The sequence below is a fragment of the Culex quinquefasciatus genome, chromosome 3 (assembly GCF_015732765.1).
Source record: "Culex quinquefasciatus strain JHB chromosome 3, VPISU_Cqui_1.0_pri_paternal, whole genome shotgun sequence".
In the NCBI taxonomy this organism is placed as follows: domain Eukaryota; kingdom Metazoa; phylum Arthropoda; class Insecta; order Diptera; family Culicidae; genus Culex; species Culex quinquefasciatus.
In genome coordinates, this window is record NC_051863.1 from 176,900,606 (window position 1) to 176,922,221 (window position 21,616).

General features: G+C 34.1%; 1 protein-coding gene across 3 annotated transcripts in view; it reads left to right on the forward strand.

The window, feature by feature from the left end:
- The window catches only part of LOC6050221 (retinal homeobox protein Rx), a 103,011-nt gene that overhangs the window by 17,034 nt on the left and 64,361 nt on the right, over nt 1-21,616 (forward strand). For all 3 annotated transcript variants that reach the window (XM_038265345.1, XM_038265346.1, XM_038265348.1), the window contains exons 3-4: nt 13,984-15,099; nt 15,179-15,345. In XM_038265345.1, coding sequence (XP_038121273.1) covers nt 13,984-15,099; nt 15,179-15,345 — 1,283 coding nt within the window. The remainder of the gene's footprint in view (nt 1-13,983; nt 15,100-15,178; nt 15,346-21,616) is intronic.

Sequence of the window (21,616 nt, forward strand, 5' to 3'; positions counted from 1 at the left end):
TTCCTTTTTATCACTTGCAAATTATGGATATAATGGATATCAATGTTTTTTCAAGTTTGATTAAATTTGTCTAATTTCGACTTCCCAAAAAAAGGTCCACGTGGTTTATGGCAGGACCCCTTTAAAAAAAATTACAGGCTTTATTTTGCATCTAAAAGTGAGTTGTAATATTTTATGATGCTACACGGAGAAAAATGAGTTCCCAAATCGTGAACAAGCGTTCATGAAAATGAGAACCACGAACGTTTTTGGAAATCGTACCATGGGATTTGAACACTTTGTTCGTGGTTCCCATTTTCATGAACGCTTGTTCACGATTTTGGGAACTCTTTTTTCTCCGTGTATATTATCGATTTTTTCAACAATAACATTTTCTTCCAACAACGTTTTTCTTTGGAATCATTTTTTACAATATCCTATAGCGAAAATGATCGTGTTAGTCCCCTAGAACATTTTAAAAATTTCGAATATTGCTTGGCCTGAATAATCAGGATCCAAAAAAAAAAATATTTTTTTCGAAAAACTTCAAAATTTTGATTGAAAATTAAAGTGTAATCAACTGAAAACCAATTAAAATGCTTTTTCCCGAGTTTATAATCATATTTAGCATGTTTGAACTCCCTTGAAAAACATTTCAAATTATCATAAAACACCAATGTACAGTCCCACGAAAAGTTTTTTTTGTGAAAAAAAAATCCCGTCAATACCTCGATATTTTCAAAACTAATGATTGGAAAGCAACTGTACGCCTGTAAAATGCATTTTAAAAAACTTTTTTCATCCAAATGTTGAAACCTAGGCTTGTAATTTCAATTTTTATATTTTTTTATTATAATTGATAAGCAAGTTTGAATTGAGGAAACCCGGGAAAACTCTCCCTTTTTAAATCAAATTCACAGAAAAATAAAAATTTCTAGTTAACAAAAGCTTCGACCAAATAAAAAAAAGCAATTCAATGATTAAAAAAATGTTCAAATTCCGTACAAATCCGTATTATGCGTAAAATTCCCTACAAAAATTCCGGCCTGTTAAAAATCCACGAAGAGGTTCGAAACTCCGTATGGTAAGGAAAAAATCCGTAAAGTTGGTAGCCTTAATCACAACCAACAACTTTTTTGAAGATACCTAATTGATCCAAAAATCTCTTCTGATATTGAACATTTTAGAACATGAACATTCCTATTTTGTCGAAATTGTTTGGAGCCTTTTACAGAAAAACTGCAAAATGGCTACTTTTGGCATATGGAATACGCAAAAAAAATTAAAAGCTCAGAAAAATTGCAGAATTCTAGAGAAAGGCGTCCATACCGGGAATTTCCGCGACAAATATCCCAGAATTTTTTCAAACCCGGGAGTTTCCAAATCCCGGGAATTTTCATATTTTGTCCCTGGAATTCTCGAATTTAAAAATAAAATTTTGGTTTGTAAATTCAGATTTGATTGTGAAAATATATGCATAATTGAATATTTAGTAATCGTTTAAAATTTAAAAGTATGAACATTTGTTTTTGGCAGAATAAATTTGAAATATCAGGGAAAATTTAAAAAATATTAATCATGAAGTTGTAAACCTATCAAAAATTTGATTTGTTGTCGTTTCTTTTTAAATTATTTCCAAAGAAACATTTCAAGGTTTTCAACTTAACAAAAAACAGAGGGGAAAATATATTAAATAAGGGACTCATTAAAATTCAATAACATTGGATGAAAAATTGTGGTTCATTTTAAATCCAAAACACAACAAAAAAACAAAACAAAAAACATAATTTTGTTTCATTATTGGTATCTAAATACTGCTGTCCTTATTTAGATTGAAGAGATTTTTATGATTTTAAGCTTGAAAAACGAAACCAATATAATGAAAAACATAGATTTCATGACTGTTTCAAAGATTTCCCGAGATCCCGGGAATTCCCTTGATTCAAAAAATATGTTTCCCATTTCGCGGGAAATTTAAAACTCGGAAAATTAGACGCTCTATGTTTATTTTTATTTTTTTAATATGAAACTTTTTTTAAATTTTAAAGATTGATTTAATTGTGCAGCAATTCCCCACGAAAACAGCATGATTCGAAAAAAAAGTTCTCCGATCGAGCTCAATTTTTTCTGGGGGATCCTTGGCCGAAATAATTAGACCCGTATTTTTTTGTTTTTGAAAAAAGTGGTTTTAGCGAAAATCGACGAAAATTGCTATTTTTCGAACCACCCTTACACGGCGTAGGTCACCCTAATGGCCAAACAAAAAAAAAATACTGGTCTAATTATTTTGGTCAAAGATCCCCCAGAAAAAATTGAGCTCGATCGGAGAACTTTTTTTTTCGAATCATGCTGTTTTCGTGGGGAATTGCTGTGTGATAAGATTGATTTGAAGACATTAGTTTTAGTCAAATCCTAAGTAATAAAATGTGAAAAATCATGAAAAGTACATGTTTTTTAATCAATGATTTACATGTTTTCCTTTTAAAATGAGGAAGTTCGATTCCAGGATAAAAATAAAAATTGAGTTTGCGAATTATATTTAAAAAAATCGACTTTATTTATTTTGAGCAACATAGAGTTACCGGATTGTTTACAGGATTTCTTTCCGAGGAACAGATTTATATGACTAGGGTTGAAATAATATGCTTTTTGCATCTTGTTGCATAAACTACTATTCTGCTTTGTCAGAAGAAAATGAAACGTAAATAACTTCCCGATGTTTTGCTTTTTCATGATCTAGGATACATCAAATTATTGAAAATATTTTGTTAATATGACTTTTCTTATAAGCATTTTTTAATGTTTTATGCTATTTGATATTTTCTTAAATTCATAGAGATTTTGACAATATGTATAAATGTATGTTCTAGGAGAGTTTATTTTAATAGTCTCCACAGTCTAATCCACCACAAATCAATTATGCAGACGCCTGTAATTATCTAGATTTGATTAAAATTCCAAGTAACAGACATCTTGCGTGGGCTCCACAAGAAATCTTCAATATAGAAAAAGGCAAAACATAATCCTAATCTCATCATCGAAAACAAGAGGATTACATCAAATGTTCGAGCATCAAACAGCACATGTTCCTGTCACAACTCTCGCGCGTCAGTTTGTTGACGTAACTCCCAGACTGATTTCGACCGATTCCATTTAGGGGGTGATAATTTAATAATTTCGGCCCTTCGCTCGGCGCGCTCGTATTTCCACTTGATAATCTGACGCGAGCGGAGCGTTTTTTTTTTTCCTCTCTCCTAATTTGATCTCCCAGTCCTAGATTTCCCATAGTTCCAAGTTACGTGTCTTCGGATCTGGTCGGGTGTTAGCGATATTGACAGTCGATCAAGATAAGACTGTGGGAACCGTTGCTGAAGCTTGGATCGATCGGAGTTTGGCTCGCTCTCTTCGTGTTACAAACTCAACTCCGCTAATGACTTGACTAATGGAGTCACCTGATACTGTTAAGGGACCGCGCGCATTATCGTGCGAACACACACACACGCACCATCATTTGAAAGCCATTAGTGCGGGCCAAGTCGGTGGGCAGACGGCGGCGCAACTGCTGTGGGGTGGCAGGTCCTGGAATTGAGGGTCCTCGCGGGACAGGGTGGCGAATTTAGTAGGGATTTTTATATTTAAAAATAATAAATTGATTCGATTAGCTGAATAATTTTTTTTTCAACCATTCAAACATTAAGTTATAAAAAGAAATTGTACTGCCACCCTGTTCCCTGGTGGTGTGCATTTCAGAAATTAACGGCGACAACTGATTTCATGAGCAGTAAATCACTCTCAATTAAATTGAATTTGAGCACAATTTAGATTAGAATTTCCCTTGCGACTGTTACCAACTAGAGTGAGTGCAAGAACCGGAAGACCCGGACGACCCCTCCACAGCCCAGAGTTGTTTGTGATGGCAGACGGGCCTCAGCGTTACAACAAGTTTTCATTATTCGTGTCGGCTTTCTTGGTGGCTGTTTTTCCCCCCTGACGAAATGAGGTGACGAAGTGGGGTGGAACTCCCATACACGTGCAGGCAGAATTACAGTGTGGTGGAAGTAGAGCTATTAAAGTTAAGCGCAAACAATTTCCACGCCGTAGCCGTATGACGCGTTGACATGCAAAGTTTTTTGCCTATTCTTGTTTTGCAGAAGGCCTTTCTTCTTTAATGTTTTGGTTTATGAGTGGTTTTACTTTGCCGGATACATTGTTGCTTATGTGATATTTCCCCTGATATTTTTCAAAAAAAAAGCATAAACTCTATCAAAAAAAACCTCTACTCAAATCAAGATCCCCAGTTAACCTTCGCCACCCCGTAATCCCCACTAATCGATTAATTTCCCGAAAACAAATTTGTCGACATGATCTAATAAAGCTGACCAGCCAAATGGTTCCGTTCCAGCGCACATTTCCCAGCTAACGACTGAGTTCCACCAAACACAACCGTCAACTCTTAGATCACTATCAAATCAGCCCCGTCGATGAATTAATTTAGCCTTCACCCTAACCACTTGCTTGGGCGGTCAGGACTCAGAGGGGAGGTGGGCAGATCTTGACCGATATGCATACAATTATGACGATTCTATTAATTTGGCGCTCGTAATTAAAAGATTAAGTGACCACCACCCTCTCGGAAAGCAATGTGAAGTGCTGGTGGTGGGGTTGATTGTTTTTGGAGGATATTTTTATTTGACTTGCTTTCCGTGATTTCGCCCACTCGAGTGGTCACCGCCACCTGCAGAGGGGTGTTGTGGAATTTGTACAGCCTTGGCTAAATTTGTTTTTTATTCGGTTTTTGCAATTCAGACTGAAATATTTTTAAAATTAATATTTTTTTATAAGCATAATTTTATTACGTACTTTCCAAATCAACAAAAATTGGATGTAAAGTAAAGGTGAAAAATTATTAAAAAATTTCGCAACTAAATGCTATTAAAAAAAAAACATGACTTAAAAAATTGTTTTGAAGCATTATTTAGCGGTAAAACAAAAAAATTTTTTTTTTTGAAGCAATGAAATTTTCCTCAGTTATACAAATCTAAAAAAATATAAATAATTTATTTACATGCTGCCAATTAACTTTAATTAACTTAAAATGTTTCTATAATTAATTAATAATAACTTGTTATTCAATAACTTCTCTAAATTAAAGTCATGGCATATACGGATGTGCCACAAAAAGTAAAAAGTCGGTTAAATATTTAATTTTATATGATTGTGTTTATTTTTCCAACCTTTCAAACATAATTTTCTACTGTAGAGCTTTTCAAAGTTTAATAATAAGCATCTTAACCCAAAAATCTTGTTAAAATTCTATGTTTTTTTCAATTGTTCATCCATTCCGGAACAGAATTCTCGAAAACTGGGTTTTTTTTAATATTTTATCCCTGTTTTCCCGAAATTGATAAAAAAAATAATACAGATTTTTGCATGGAAATATAGATTTGGTTGTGAAAAAAGATGAACAGTTGAATACATAGTAATCGAGAAGACATTAATTTTTTTATTCGGTTGTGTGCTATCTTGTGACAAGTCCTATCTGTTTACAGCAGACGTGTCACAAGGTAGCACACAAGTGAAAATATATTTAATTTTAATTTGGATAATAAGAAGAAAACATAGGAAAAAATACGTTACAGATCTTTTCTCAAGCACCTCACTATGGTACATTGGGTGGCCAAGTTTCAAAAAAGTGACCTTCTCCAAATATTTTTTGGTATTTTTTTCTCGAAAGTAAACATTCTAACTAAGAAAAATCTAAATTTTCAAAGCTTTAAGTTTGTTCATTACGGAGATACGCAAGCTGAAAGTCAAAAAATGGAGTAAAAAACTAGCGTTTTTCGTAAAAAAGGCTGATTGTTTAATTTTAACATAGCTCAGCCATTTTAAATTTTTTATTAGGACAATTATACATCGTTGGAAAGGTAATGAGATAAGCTTTGAAACTATTAATAGATAAAATGTTGTTTCCAAACCAAAAACTGAAGTTTTCATCGAATAACTGGAGCATTTTTATGACAAAACTTTTTTTTTGTGTTTGTTAATCGAGTACTTTTTTTGCTAACCGATGCTAAACATGAAACTAAGATCACTTGAAAGATTGGATCATAATCTAACATTGCTGAAATTTCCAGCCTGCGATTTTTTGCGTTTTCGGAGATATGCCATTTTGAACATTTACGTTTTATCAAAATTTGCTGCAATCTACATATGCGCCCGTTTATTTCACTTGCTTTGCTACCTACTTCGTGGGCATCGTCGCTTCAAAAATCAATACCTGGTTTCAAGAAGTTCGAAATGACTTTATTGGAATTTTCTGTTGCCTACATTTAAAATTGAGTACCTTAGACAAAATAAGGTATTCGTACCGAATTTTCTTAAGCGAAACTGGAAAATCTCAGTTTGATACCGAAAAAAGTATTCAGCAAAATATTGACTTAGCATGATGAATTTCTGCGATCAATCCATGAAACTGATCCACATTTAAGTTCTATGTTGGTTAGTACAAAACCTCATAAAAGTACCTTTAACAGAAACTCTATAATCAAATGAATTTTCATGAACAAGAACATTAGGATTAGTAAAAATATGTTTTGTATTTTATCGTTTTAATTCATAATTAATATTTTGAATAAAATTAATTTTTCTGTTATTTGATTTAACAATTAAAATTTTCGCAATTTATGCCCGTAAGGGTGGGGGCGGTGGGTCTCAAGTTATATGGCATGGACTCACAAAAAGAAACACACAGCAGTAAATAATAAATAGGTATTTGACTTAAAATGGATTTATTACGCTTAACAAAATTTTGTTTTGAGGGGAGGAGGGGAAGGGGGGGGGGGGGGGGGGGTAAATGAAAATGGAGGGAGGGGTTGTGTCCTTAAAGTGGGGATGTATTAGCTTATCCATAATTTAATAATATAAACTTGCAATAAAATATATACGCAATTCTTTTGCACTTGCAAATGTTTGAAAAGACTATTTATTATAAACAATCCACTATTGAAAAAAATGAAAAGTCATAAAAATCGACGTATATCATTTCAATACCATACAATTACCCAAATTTGTATGAAAAAACATTTAAAAAGCAAAAAAAAAATATTTTGGCCGCCTGTTTGTATGGAGTTGGCCCATAGTGCACCTGTGGGCGGTACTGACTAAAGGATTATTTGTAAACAAAATTAAAAATTCCTCATTTATCTAAAGAAAAAAAAAACTTTTTGAACCGAAAATTCATTAAAATTCAAGATATTTCTGAATTAACCCAAACACGCTTAAAATGATTCTAAACGCAAGGGAATGTATTTTAAGTTGATTTCAGTTGATTTTAGAAAATTTGAACTTTTTGAAAAACATTTCTGTTTTCCCCTGATTTTTCGGGCTGACTTTGAATAGACTTTAAACAAAATTTGTACCAGCCTGACGCATTTCTTAAGCTTTTCTGTAAATTAATATAAAAAAATAAAAAAATAATTAACTATTTAACTTTATTTAATTTAAAGTCTGATTTGTTTCGATTCACAATGCATTAAAAGATGTAATTCTTTCAAAAAGCACAACAAAGAACAAAAAAAAGATTTTTTGAATTTATTAAAGTTATCTAAAAACTGCTGTCTCTGTTTAGATGAAGTTTAGATTATCACCAATTAATAGCATTGAGCCAATTTTATAACTTTTTGCTTAAAACAACAAATATTTAAATAACAAAAAAAATTGATAGCAAAGATTTTATGAATGTTTCAAAAATATCCCGATATTCCCTCGATTCTTAAAATATTTTTCCCGTTTCCCGGGAAAACTCGGGAAAATATGGATGGCTACTTTTTTCTCAAATGATTTATTAGTTAAAAAGTAAATTAAAGGATATAAGCCCAGGAAAACACGTAAGCTGATTCAAAAAAGCATATACTTTCAAAAATTAGGATTCTTAAAAAAATCAGCTCATTTCGTCAAATTTTAATGACTTTTCACTCGTTAATAGAATTTTAACTTTTTACTCGTTAATAGAAATTTGAAATTTTGCAATATTCAAATTATTGCTAATTTGTTAACATCAACATAAAGTTTGTTGATGATAATGTGATCGAGGTTTTTAACGTTATTGATACGACTTTTAACGTTATTGATACTTAACTCGTTTTTTTTGCAATAATCTCAAATTAACACTGTTTTAAAGCTCTAAAAGAAAATGTTCTTTTTTATGGAACTCTGCGTTTTATTAAAATGCTCAAATTGTTAACAAAATAAATTTTATTTAAATTCATACTCTAAGAAAGGTAAAATCCAAACAAAATTTAGCATATCTTGAAACATTTTTTTGTAAAAATCAGAAAATGTTCATAAAATACAACAAAGAATAATTTGAGTATTTTCGTTAAATATGATATTTCGTTAAAATTTGAGTTTTTTTTACACAAAAGAAAAATGTATGCTAAAAGTTTGCATCGTTTGCTACCCAAGTGATGAAATAAAAATAGAAATCAAGACAATCAATATTTTGTTAAAAAGTGTAGTACAACTGAGTCTCGACTTCAACTAAATGTTTAAATAAGTGTTTTTTATTATTTATTCCTTTTTAGTATTTTTTGGCATTTTTTCCACAAAAAAAATTATTTGTTAATCCGAGCTACCTAAAATTAAAAAAAGTGTCTTTTTCTATAGTTACCAAATTTCAACCCAATTCAAAATGTTAATTGTTTTCACAAATTATGTAGTTTCAAACCCATGTTTTTTTCAGCACGAGTCATGCATTTATCCAACGAGACTCAGTCGAGTTGGATAAATACGACGGGTGCTGAACTAATCGAGTTTTGCAGCAAATTGCAAACAATTTTTTTAAATAAAAAAAAACTCTCGACTATAACTAAGTGATACATTTGCTTTGCCGCTTTAGCTTGGCGTCCGTGTGTTAAACTTTTCAGCACTTAAAATAGTGATAAGAATTTAAGGGTTTTCCAAATTAATTCAACCCGCCCTGCCCTCGTTCAACCCCTATCGCGATCGCAACTCGTTTGCTCTGCTGGCGCGATAAGGCCAGCGCGGGCTGCGACGACGACGGCTGCATTAATCAAAATCAACGAAATTATAATTTTTATTATTAATTATGTGTGAAGTGATCGCCGAGCGCGCGAGAAACAAATTGAAATTATTATATTTTTTTTCCACTCTGTGTCCAGTTGTTTGCTTTCGACTCATTAAATCGATGTTCGTTTTGTGCGTTTTTTTGGGGGGTACTGCTGCTGGGAGGGGGTTGATTTATTCATATTTTTTTCTGGTTTTGATATTTCTTGACCGTTGAGTTAAGCCGACTCGTAATAAAACTTTATCAAGTGAGAGTGATTCAAGCTGCGAGTGGACTTTCAAATTAGGGCTATTACAATAATTGAATTAGTGCAAGTCTGAGCTATAAAAAGGCGCGGCAATTTGTTCCAGTTCTCGATCCACACTGAGCTCAAAGTTTTACTAACCGAAAATTAGTCCCAATTACTATTTCACAGGGCTTGACTACCTAATAAGGGACGTGTGCAAGTTTAGAACCAAGGAAAGAGGGTGTCTTGCAATTTGCTTGCCATTTTCACTCCACAAAACGTGGGCAGCAGCGATTTTCCAACAACCTGCAGAAGCAAAGTGGAACTCATGTGTTACAAAACATATAATAAACCTCAAATTAGTCATAATTTGAGCCCTTCACGCTGGGGGAGAAAATCGCGTGTTCAAATGGAAGAACGAAAAAATTTTTCCTTCCCCCCCCCCCCACCACGGAACGGGAAATTTTCCTTCCTAGAAGCCACCGCGGCAAAGAAATGAGAAAGGAACATTTTAGTGATTAAAAACTTTCGCCTTCCTGCAGGCAGACTACGGTTGGTGTTTGTGGCCGAGGCGGCCTTATAATTTTCGGCGGTTATTTATTAGCGTGAAATAGCCTTAGATTTGGGGAAAAGTCGCTTTTACGACCCGGTTCCCGAAACGGGGTGGAGGGGTCGGGGTTGATAAATTTTGACAAATTAATTACCAATTTGTTTACGCGAAATGCCGTGGAAATGCCGCGGAAATAGTGTGGAAATGTAATTTTATCGTGCCGGTGTGGGGACTTGGGGGAGGGAAATTGTTGGGGGTATCAACATAAATTTGTTACGAGCTAAATTTGGTTCTTGATCCGTGTTCGGAAAATGTTGATAATTTTTATAAAAGCATTGGATTGAGTTTTCTTAAATGTTGTCAACGCTATGAGAAGCCAACATTTTAATGATTGAAATTTCAATAATTCATTAAGAAAATCAAAAATCCGATAAAAACTCTTTAATTTTTGAAAACCTCCAAAGGGACCATCCACAACCCACGTGGACACAGAGTTTCAATAATTCTGTAATTCTGGAATTTCTTACTAATTCTGGAGTAAGTCTCGAGAGTTCTAGTATTTTACAAATATTTTTTGATAATTACAAGACACTTAAGATTTAACTAAAGAAATCCTTGACAAAACAATATTTATTTGAAAATCTCAGCAAACTTTTAAATATAAGTATTGTCTTTTTAATAACATCAAAATGCTTGCTTATCCAGTTCTACTTAAAATATTAAGCAAGCTAATGAAAAATTCTACAGTCATTCAGAATTTCTCAGTAACATTATTCGTGTAGTTCCAAAAATACTCAGTAATTCCGTAGTCAGCTAATTGAAATTGAGTAGATTAAGTTGTTACGGGTTTTCTTTTAAGGGAAAGCTGGCAACACATAATGACGAAACAATAAAAAATATATTAAATTTTTTTTGAGCTTTTATTATTCATTGCATTGGAAAAAATACACAGAAAAATAAATTCAAAACCTAAGGCTAGACAATTTTTTTTAAGTTTTTGTCTCTTGATCTGGTGAAGGATGGCCAAAAATAAAAAAAAATAAAATTTAGTGCCTACATTCAAATAAATAAGCAAAAGTAATCACAAAATGTTTAAAATATTATTACAGTTATGCATTTTCCAAAAAAAAATCAAAATATCAATATATTTAAGGAAATACATTTCTGTGGTATTTTTTTAAAAGGACGTAACCTTGTTTAAAAACGTCCAAGGTTTGCACTAGATTTTTTTCTGATGTTTTATGTCTTTTTTCTGATTTGTAATCCGAAACTTCAAAATACAATTTTAAAAAGTCTTAAAGTGTTCAAAATTTTATGAAAAACGATACACAATGTATTTTGAAAAGTTTGCAATCAGTTGTGAGAGTTTTGTTAACTTAAATTTTACATTGCATTGCATAATGATTTTACCCTGATTTTTTGAAAAATGTTTGAAGGGGGAAAAAACTTGACATAAGATTTTAATTTACCTAACTAAGAAGTAGAAAGTGTTTGATTCAAAAAAGAGAAAAATGGTTTGAAATGCAGTTAACAAAAATCAAAAAGACAATCGTCAAATATAAAATTAAAATAAAAAAAGTCTCTATTCAAGCAAATTTCAGCATATTTTCAGCATATTTTCAACAGTTCTTCAAACTGTTTGGAAAAGTTGTAAAAAAAACAAAGTTATTTTAAATATTATTTAGAAAGAATTTGAATTTTAAATAAGTTTTTTAATAATTTGTTATTTATTCAATTTTTTGAACATGAGAAATTTTTTACAATAAACAGTAATAATATTAAAATTCGAACAAAGTAAAATAATTTTATATTATTCCAAAAGAATTTATTCTTGTTTCTGCAATTTTTGTATGATTTCCATTCTTTCGTGTTACCGTTTTGATCGATTGTAATTTAAATATATTTTATTATTATTTAACAATGTTGTATGTTTTTGTATCAAACAAGAGCAGTTCTTGAAAAAGATTTGGGAAAAAATTTCTATTTTTTTTTAATTTAAAAGATTTTTTTAAATTCATAATCAATTTCTGATTCTTTAATATTTTATAAGGTTTACAATTCTTTCAAACAGGAGCGTTCCTTGAAAAAAATATTAAAAATAAAAATCGGAATCCAAACGAATTTCAATAATTATAAAATCATTAAAAAGAATATTTTTTAACTTATCATTAATTGTTTTTTACAGCAACGTATAAGTTTCTACTTATTAATTTATTCATGTTTAAGTATTTTTTTGAGAGCTTTTCTATTATTCCACACATGAACGTTAATAACATAGTTTTTATATTTTTTAAAATGTGTTCTAAAACTAAGCTAGTTAAAAATAATTGTCTTTTTTTTGTTAGTTTTTGCAAATATTTTAATGTAAACAAGTCTGAATTAGAGCGTCCAATTTTCCGGTGTTATAAATTTCCCGGGAAACGGAAAATTTTCAGCCAATTTCCCGGGAAATCCCGGGAATTCCCGGGAAATCCCGGGAATTCCCGGGAAATTTTAAATTTATTGAAAATTGTTGTGATCTTGGTTTTAATTACTATTATGAAACAAAATTGTATATGACATCAACATTAATGGTTTAAATAAGTTTGAAGATCAATTAACAGCTTGACTGCATTTTAAAAATCATTCAACTACAAGAAAATGTATTTTGTTATTTTTTTATGAGAAATTTTAAACTTGCCTCTATGACGAGGTTATTGAAATGGGAATAAACCTGCAGAAATTATGTTTTTCATGACAAATACTGGTTTCAGCTCTTGAACAAATGGTAAAGCATTTTAGTGTTAGTTTTACTCCAAACATACCAATGTTTTTAAATTTTTGCATTTTTTTGAGATCAAACAATAGAAAGTAATTTTTCAATGATTTTAGTTGTATTATTATGTAACATGATTTAAATTTTACGATAAATTAACATCATTCCACAAAAAGTCTTCTATTTTTCACATTTACCCCTCTAACACCTGTAGTTGCACCAGTGCTCCATAATGCTTTTACTTCAAATTGTAATTTCTTTAGTACTAGGTATTCAACCAATTGAATTAATTCTTTTTGCACAAATTCGATTCGATCTATTCCCAGTTGCTTTAGAAATTAATATTATCAGAAATAATTCTGATATCATATTTTCTGGTAATCTGATAAATTATATATAAACCAAACATTATATTTAATTGAACAAAATCATGTTAAGTTTGTTTATTTATTATTTTTCAGATCATTTTCAAAAGATAGTTCTAAAAATTTAAGAAAATGTATACTTCTGATTGAATTTCGGGAATTCCCGGGAAAATTACAAATTTCCCGGGAAACGGGAAATATTTTTTTTCGGGATATCCCGGGACGGGAAATTGGACGCTCTAGTCTGAATTTGACCATGTTTTGAAGCATTTCATTGGCTTTCGCAAATGTATTCTTGTTTCTGTAATTTTTTTTGCGACATTTTTTCCCTTGTTCAAAATAATAAGTTGTTGTTTCAGTAACAGTTTTGTTACTTATATTCATCAATGTTTCAAACATGAAAGTTTTTTTTTTGAAATTTTAACTTACTTCAAAGAGTTAAACATTTCTTCAAAACAATTAAAAGATTTGTCGGTATTTATTTATGAGTTTTCAATTTATTGTGATCTTAGGAATGAAATGGGATTTGGAGAATCTTATTTTTATTTTCTTTAAACTTATTTAAATCAGGTTGAAGTAAAATTTACATTTTTCGGCTTTCAAAAATTTGAGGATTTAGCCAGAATTCACTCATATTTAAAGAATTTTACGTTCTTTTGTAACAATTCAAAATGAACTCTTGTTTGATTATTAAAAAACCATAAGAAAAATGCGTCTGCTGCTGTTTTCATCGGACACTGAGAAATTAATCTCAATTTAGAGACAAAACATTTTCGACCTGTTTTTCATACATTGTTATAAAATATATGAAATATAATTTTCCTTTATGGTCGAAGAACAATTGTATTATCTTCAAAGTTCTAAATCCTGTGGACTAACAGCATGACATTGTACCTTCCTCAAACTAACTAAATTAAATAACGAAAGGCTTTGACTAACTGGATTCTTAGAAATTAATCACCCAACTTAACCTTATCAATCACAAACTAACAAATTGAACCATCCCTCTCTCCCTCCCCCCAGGTGACTCCAGCGACGCCACCGACCTGAGCGCGTCCCCGCTCGGCCAAATAAAAGTCTGCGACCAGCAGCAAATGATGGCGAAATCGCTGGCGGCGGCGGCGGCGGCCGGCCAGTATCTGGGCAGCCCTTCGCCAACGGACAAGTTCCAGCAGCTGGCCACCAACTACCAGAACCACATGAAGAGCCTGGACTTTGCGGCCTCGCTGGACTCCGGCGTTGGAGGTGGAATGCACCACCATCATCTCGGGCCGCACCAACATCCGGCGGGACTGCCGATGGGCGGACAGGGCGGCGGTGGACACCACCAGCAACACCAGCTGCCTTCGCATGTGGCGGCGGCCGCGGAGTTGGAGTACATGAAGTCGCTCAAGGAGAACAACAAGTACTTTATCGATCGGAATTACCGGTTAGGGGGGTATGGAAATGCTAAATTTGGTGGAGGTCCGGGGAGTGAGGACGGTAGCAGTACGACTGTGAACGATTATGAGGAGGAGTTGGCTTCGCCAACGGCGGCCAACTCGGGGGGTTCGCTGAAGCGCAAGTACTCGGACAATGAGGATCATTTGTTGGACGGAGGTAGTTCCGGTGGCGATCAGGTTGAGGGGTCCATGAGCAAGTACAGCAAATTGGGCGGTGGCCATGACTCGGTGGACAAGCAGTCCATCAAGGCCGCTGGGTTTGATTACATGAAGAGCTATGATGATCTGCGGGCACGGCAAGCCGCGGTCTACGACGCTGAGCAGCAACTTCAGCAACATCACCACCAACAGCAGCAGCAGCAACTCCATCAGCAAGTGGCCCTGCACCATCATCATCAACAGCAGCAGCAGCAACAGCAACTCAACGCCCATCAACAGCAGCAGCAGCATCCTCATCAGCAACAACAACCTGCTCCTCAACAAGCTTCGTCAGCTGGTGGAGACGAGTACCGGCTTGGAGGGGGAAATTCCGGCACTCCTGGAAGTCAACACCAGTCGGATGGGCAGGACAAGCTGGGCGATGACGGAGGTGGTGGTGGTAATAATGGTGGTATTAATTACGCGTCCAGTGAGGAGATGAACCAGACCACGTCCAGCGAGCAGGGTGAAAAGATGGGCTCCGGAAGTGATGATGAAGGTGAGTTTTGGACACTTCTGGTCTTCTCGGTGTGGGTTTTGTAGAGGAACTCAAAATTTTTCTTTGTATTTTCCACTAGGTGGCGAAGACGGCTGCTCGAAGAAGAAGCACCGCCGCAACCGGACCACCTTCACCACGTACCAGCTGCACGAGCTGGAGCGAGCCTTCGAGAAGAGCCACTACCCGGACGTGTACTCGCGGGAGGAGCTCGCGATGAAGGTGAACCTGCCGGAAGTGCGCGTACAGGTAAGTCGCCCAGTTACATTGTTTTTTGTGGGGTTTGGGGGGAGATATTTGGAAAATGCGGCACGAGGATTGTGTGCCAAATTATTGATTTTTTTTTCGCTTTCTTGTTTGTTCAAGGAGGGTTTGGGGGAAGTTTCGCACGAAAAGACTAACGAAATTCACATATGAGCAGTCACATATGTGAGATTCCGAGGGTAGGGTGACCAAAATTACTTGATTTGAAAGCTTTACAAAACCAACCAACCTCAAAACTGGTAACCCTAGGAGAACCACGATTTTGGAATGCTCCAAGTAGACACAAAAAATGCTCTTTTTCTCGTGCCAACTATGCTTTTTTCTTCTTCATAGAAGGGGGTTACAAGTCAGAAAAGGGGAGTGAGGTGCAGTAACGCGACGTGTGGGCAAAATGTTTGGTTATTTATATGGTGGGAAAAGGATAAATGAGGCTATTGTGCTTTGGGGGAGGGGAATGGGGTTTGATGCTCTCAATATAGTTTGTTTGGATTTACATACTTGATTGCAATTCATGGGTGAGTGTGTGACTTTTGTGGGACTGAGTTTTGATTTTAGAAAAGTGTGATTTTCATTGGAATTTTATAAATTATTTTGAACATGAAATTTTAACAAAAGTATTTCTTTAATTTGAACGTACACGATAAAAAATAAAATTGGAAGATGTAAAATTTTGAGGTTAAATGTTGCCTCTATAATGATGTTATATTACCTCAGTTTAGACTGAAAAATTTGAGACACTGTAAAAGACGTAAATTGTCAATTTTTTAGAGGGTAAATTACACATTTATTCTGACATAAAAGATGTAGGCGAAATTTACCCATTTTAATCACTCTAATCCATTTGACCAATTCTCATCACTTTTGTCGTTTCCACTATTAAATCAACATTTTCAGATGTATCAACATTGAAATGTTGCTTGCTCACTTTTATTTGAGCTATTTTTTTACTTTGGAACAGTCGAAAACACTTTATGAAAGCTGTAATTTGTTATCAAAGTGCTGATAGGCCGATAACAGAAATAGGCTGAAAATAGGGAATAGTTCCCCTACTTGTTCCCAAATGTAATAATGCCTCTCTTGTGCTAAGCTTGCTGAAATTTTGCATGCTTTTTCACTTTATTAGATTTTTTTAAACACTAAATTTTGTAAATAATTCAGTACTTAAAAAAACTCTAGAAAAGAGTAAAAAGCATACACAATTTTGCTTCCTTTAATACCCATGTTGCATATTCCCGAAAAAAATACGGTTATATTGGAAAACAGATTAAATACAAAAGCATACGAAATTTCAATTCGTTTGATACCACAATTGCAAATTGAAAAACGTTACTTAATCCACCTTTAGGTGGTTGGTGCCTTCCTCATATTCATAAAGTCAATACATTCAGTGTCTTGCGAACCTTCGTGGTGAACGGACACTAGAGCTGCGGTACTTTTTACTACCTAAGCTCAGAGTTATTTCAAAACAAAATTCACAGTCTTTTTAAAGACTACCTGAGTTATTTTCCAAAATTCTAAACAGTCTTTTCAAGACTAACCCCACCTGAAATTTTGTTGTATTTTACAAACGAAGCCATCTTTTAAGAGAACTTTGCTTGCAAAATGCGTCAAAACAAAGGTAAACGCAAATCTTCTGAAGATTTGGTCGTTACGTCGGTGAAGCGTTTGAACGCTAAACCGGCTAACGGAAACAGAAAAGAAAACAGCCTCTTCTGAGGTCTGATTCTGATTCTGAATGTGAGGTCAATCCTCCAATTCCATTGACAAACAGTTTCGGTGTTTTATCCGAAACTGAAGACAAGGAACCTTCTCCTCGTACTGAGCCTTCTGCCGTCGAGAAACGAGTAAAGGCTCCGCCAATTGTAGTGACTTCCGTCTCCGATTTGGCCAGCTTTCGACGCAACTGAAGAATTGCAAGGAAACTTGCAATTTGAAAGTTTCGTTCCAGCTTGGTCGAAGAGGAGAATGTCGCTTGTTGACGGAATCTTTACAAGATCACCAAACTTTTGTTGGTTATTTGAAAACCACAAACACAATTTCTACACGTATGAGACCAAGAATGCTCGTCCATTCAAGGCGGTCTTGAAAGGTCTCTCCAACGACTTGTCGGTGGATGAGATCAAAACGAACTTAAGGTGTTGCTTGGCTTTGCCCCATCCCAAGTAATACCAATGAAGAAAAATCAAACGGGAATATTTCTCGCTTTGGTTTGACTTCACAATTTTATCTGATTCATTTCAACAGAAATGAAATCAACAATTTGAAACTTTTGGACAAAGTTCAGTTTTTGTTCCATGTACGGGTAAAGTGGGAGCATTTTAAGAAACATGGCGGTAATGGCCAGAATCTGACCCAGTGCCGGCGTTGCCAGGCATTCGGTCACGGTACTGATCATTGCGCCATGGTTCCAAAATGCATGGTTTGCGGGGATTCTTCTCACGACAAGGACAATTGTCCCGTGAAAGAAGTCACCCAATTTAAATGTGCAAATTGTGGTGGAAATCACAAATCAAATTTCTGGGATTGCCCCATCAGAAAAAGGTTTTGGATTCTCGTGCTAAGCATCAGCCGAAATCCAAACCGAAATTTTCTCAAAGTCAGGTTGTACCTGCATCTTTAAATCAAACGTTCGTGCTGTCTCACTCGAACAATGCTAGAAATACCTCTACCGTGGAAAAGTTAGGTAACAACAATGGCATTTCTTATGCTAACGTCGTTTCGGGTTCGGGTTCATCCACGAATTTTAAATCCTCTACCAATCTTTCTGAAATTGGGCAGGTACCTCAAATCTCATTTGAAATTTTTTCTGCTGGCAACGCTTTGGGATCTTCTGATCTCGGCGATGTTACGTTTGAAAAAATGACTTTTTTGCAAAACTCACTGTTTGGTTTGATTCAAACAATGAGTAATGCTACATCCATGATGGAAGCAATCCAGATTGGATTAAAATTTGCAAATGATGTTGTTCTTACCCTGAAGTTTAATCATGGATCTAAGTAATTCCATCAATATTATGAATTTTAATGCTCGCTCTTTAAAAGCGAAAGAAAATGAATTTTTCAACTTTTTACGAGTTCATAACGTGCATGTTGCTGTTATAACCGAAACATTTTTAAAAACTGGCACTTATTTGAAAAGTGATCCAGATTATAAAGTTATAACTAATAACCGAATGAATCGAAATGGCGGTGGAGTTGCAATAGTTATCCACCGTAGTATGACTTATAGCACGTTACGTGACTTTAAGTTAAAAGTTATTGAAAGTTTGGGCATTGAACTTGAAACTTCTTTTGGGAAAATTATGATTGCAGCTGCATATTTGCCATTCCAATGCACTGGGGAAAATAAAAATTATTTCAAAGGGGATTTGAATAAACTTACTCGGCATAGATCTCGATTTTTGATCATCGGTGATTTTAATGCCAAACACCAATCTTGGAATAATTCAAAAGTAAATTCCAATGGTAAAATTCTGTTCAGAGATTGCACTTCTGGTCTTTATTCGGTTTTATACCCGAATGGGCCAACTTGCTTTTCTTCTGTTAGAAATCCATCAACAATTGATTTGGTGTTGACAAATCAAAGTCAGTATTGTGGTCCTTTAGTGACTCATGCTGATTTTGATTCTGATCATCTTCCAGTAACTTTTTCACTTTCTCATGAAGCAGTTACCAGACCCAATAGTTCTGTGTTTAATTACCACAAAGCTAATTGGGACAGGTATCAGCATCATATTGAGAATAATTTAAATCATGATTTTGTTTTAGAAACCAAAGCTGATATTGATTCAGCCTTGGAATCTTTAACTAATGCAATTTTGGATGCTAGGAATATTGCTATTCCTAAAGTCCAAGTCAAATTTGATTCTCCCATTATTGATGACGATCTTCAGCTTCTGATTCGTCTGAAAATGTTCGCCGAAGACAGTATCAACGTTCTCGTGATCCTGCACTGAAGCGAATTCAAAAGATTTGCAAAAGGTTATTGACCACAGATTCACTCTCCTGCGAAATGAAAAGTTCGCAAGAGATGTCGAACAAATTAAACCTTATTCCAAACCTTTTGGAAACTTTCAAAGGTTCTTAAGAAACCTCAAAACCCATCCCTTCTTTAAAAGATGGTGATAATATTCTATTAACTAATGGGGAAAAGCTCAAAACTTGCTCAGCAGTTTGAGAGTGCTCATAATTTCAACTTGAATGTTTTGAGTCCTATTGAAAATCAAATTTCAATAGAATTTCAGAATATTGTTGAACAAGAATTTTCATCAGATGAAGTTTTTAATACGGATCTGAATGAAATAAAATCTATTATCAAAAATTTAAAAATATGAAAGCCCCTGGTGAGGATGGCATTTTTACATTTTAATTAAAAATTACCAGAAGCAACTTTAAGTTGCTTGGTCAAAATTTTCAACAAATGTTTTGATTTGGCATATTTTCCCAGTAGTTGGAAAAATGCCAAAGTAATTCCGATTTTGAAACCGGATAAAAATCCTGCTGAAGCCTCAAGCTATCGGCCCATTAGTTTGCTTTCATCTATTAGTAAATTATTCGAAAGAATAATTCTTAATAGAATGATGACGCACATTAATGAAAATTCAATTTTCGCTGATGAGCAGTTTGGATTTCGCCTTGGGCATTCAACTACTCATCAGTTGTTGAGAGTTTCAAATTTAATTCGAAGCAACAAATCTGAGGGCTATTCTACTGGCGCTGCTCTTCTAGACATAGAAAAAGCATTTGACAGTGTTTGGCATAAAGGTTTGATTGCGAAATTGAAAAGGTTTAATTTTCCGATTTATATCGTGAAAATTATTCAAAATTATTTGACGGATCGTACTCTGCAGGTATGTTATCAGAATAGCAAATCTGATCAACTACCTGTACGTGCTGGCGTCCCTCAAGGAAGCATTTTGGGTCCAATTTTATACAATATTTTTACTTCTGACTTGCCTGATTTGCCCCCAGGATGTCAGAAATCACTTTTTGCTGATGACACAAGCATCTCCGCCAAAGGCAGAAGCCTTCGTGTCATCACAAGAAGATTACAAAAAAGCTTGGATATTTTCAATTCTTATTTGAAAGAATGGAAAATTACTCCAAATGCTGCAAAAACTCAACTTATTATTTTCCCTCACAAACCAAGGGCTGATTTTCTTAAACCAAAAGTCATCACATTATAAAGATGAATGAGGTAAATTTAAAGTGGGAGGATCAAGTGAAATATCTTGGACTTGGTTTTGACAAAAACCTTACTTACAAGGATCACATTGAAAGTATCCAGGTTAAATGTAACAAATATATTAAATGTTTGTATCCACTTATAAACAGGAATTCTAGACTTTGTCTCAAGAATAAACTGTTAATTTATAAACAAATTTTCAGACCTGCCATGCTTTATGCTGTGCCGATCTGGACAAGCTGTTGCTTAACCAGGAAGAAAAAACTTCAGAGGATTCAGAACAAAATTCTGAAAATGATTCTGAAACTTCCTCCCTGGTTCAGCACCAGTGAACTTCATCAATTAGCCGAAGTTGACACTTTGGATGTTATGTCCAATAAGATAATTGATGCATTTCGACAAAAATCATTGCAGTCTTCAGCTGCATTGATCCGCTCTTTATATAGTTTATAAGTTAGTTTTAAGGTATCCCTTTTCCCTTTTGTACATGTAGGACCTCCTACATTTGAAATCACTGAATAGCGAAAGCTACAATATTTCATGAATAAATGAAAGTTGCTAGTATTTAAAATTGAGGTGAAAAGTCATCGTTTGTGATTGGACACTCAATAATATTTTAACTGAATGAATGTACATGGAAAAGAAATTTGAATAAATATAAACTTAAAAAAAAAAAAAAAAAAAGTCAATACATTCAGTAAAAATAGCAACATTCCCCCTTAACATGTTTAACAAATCAACTTTATTACTCATTTCTTTTGATATGGTTCGCAGACCATCAATATTTCTGGCTCATCGGCAAGGTCTGATAAAAAAAACCTATCCAACGATAGTTCGCATGGAAGATTCAGACAATATTTTTATCACAATATCTGAAATCAAACCTCTAAAAAGTGTATAAATAACACTTAAGTGCCAATAACTTTTAATAGGGTTGTCAGATCCTTGATGTTTTAGGCTCATTTGAAAGGTCTTTCGATTATCTAACTAACGATGGGTTGCATGATGGACCCGGACATCATTTTTACTGAAATATCTGAGATCCGGCCTCCAAAAAGTGTATAAATAACAC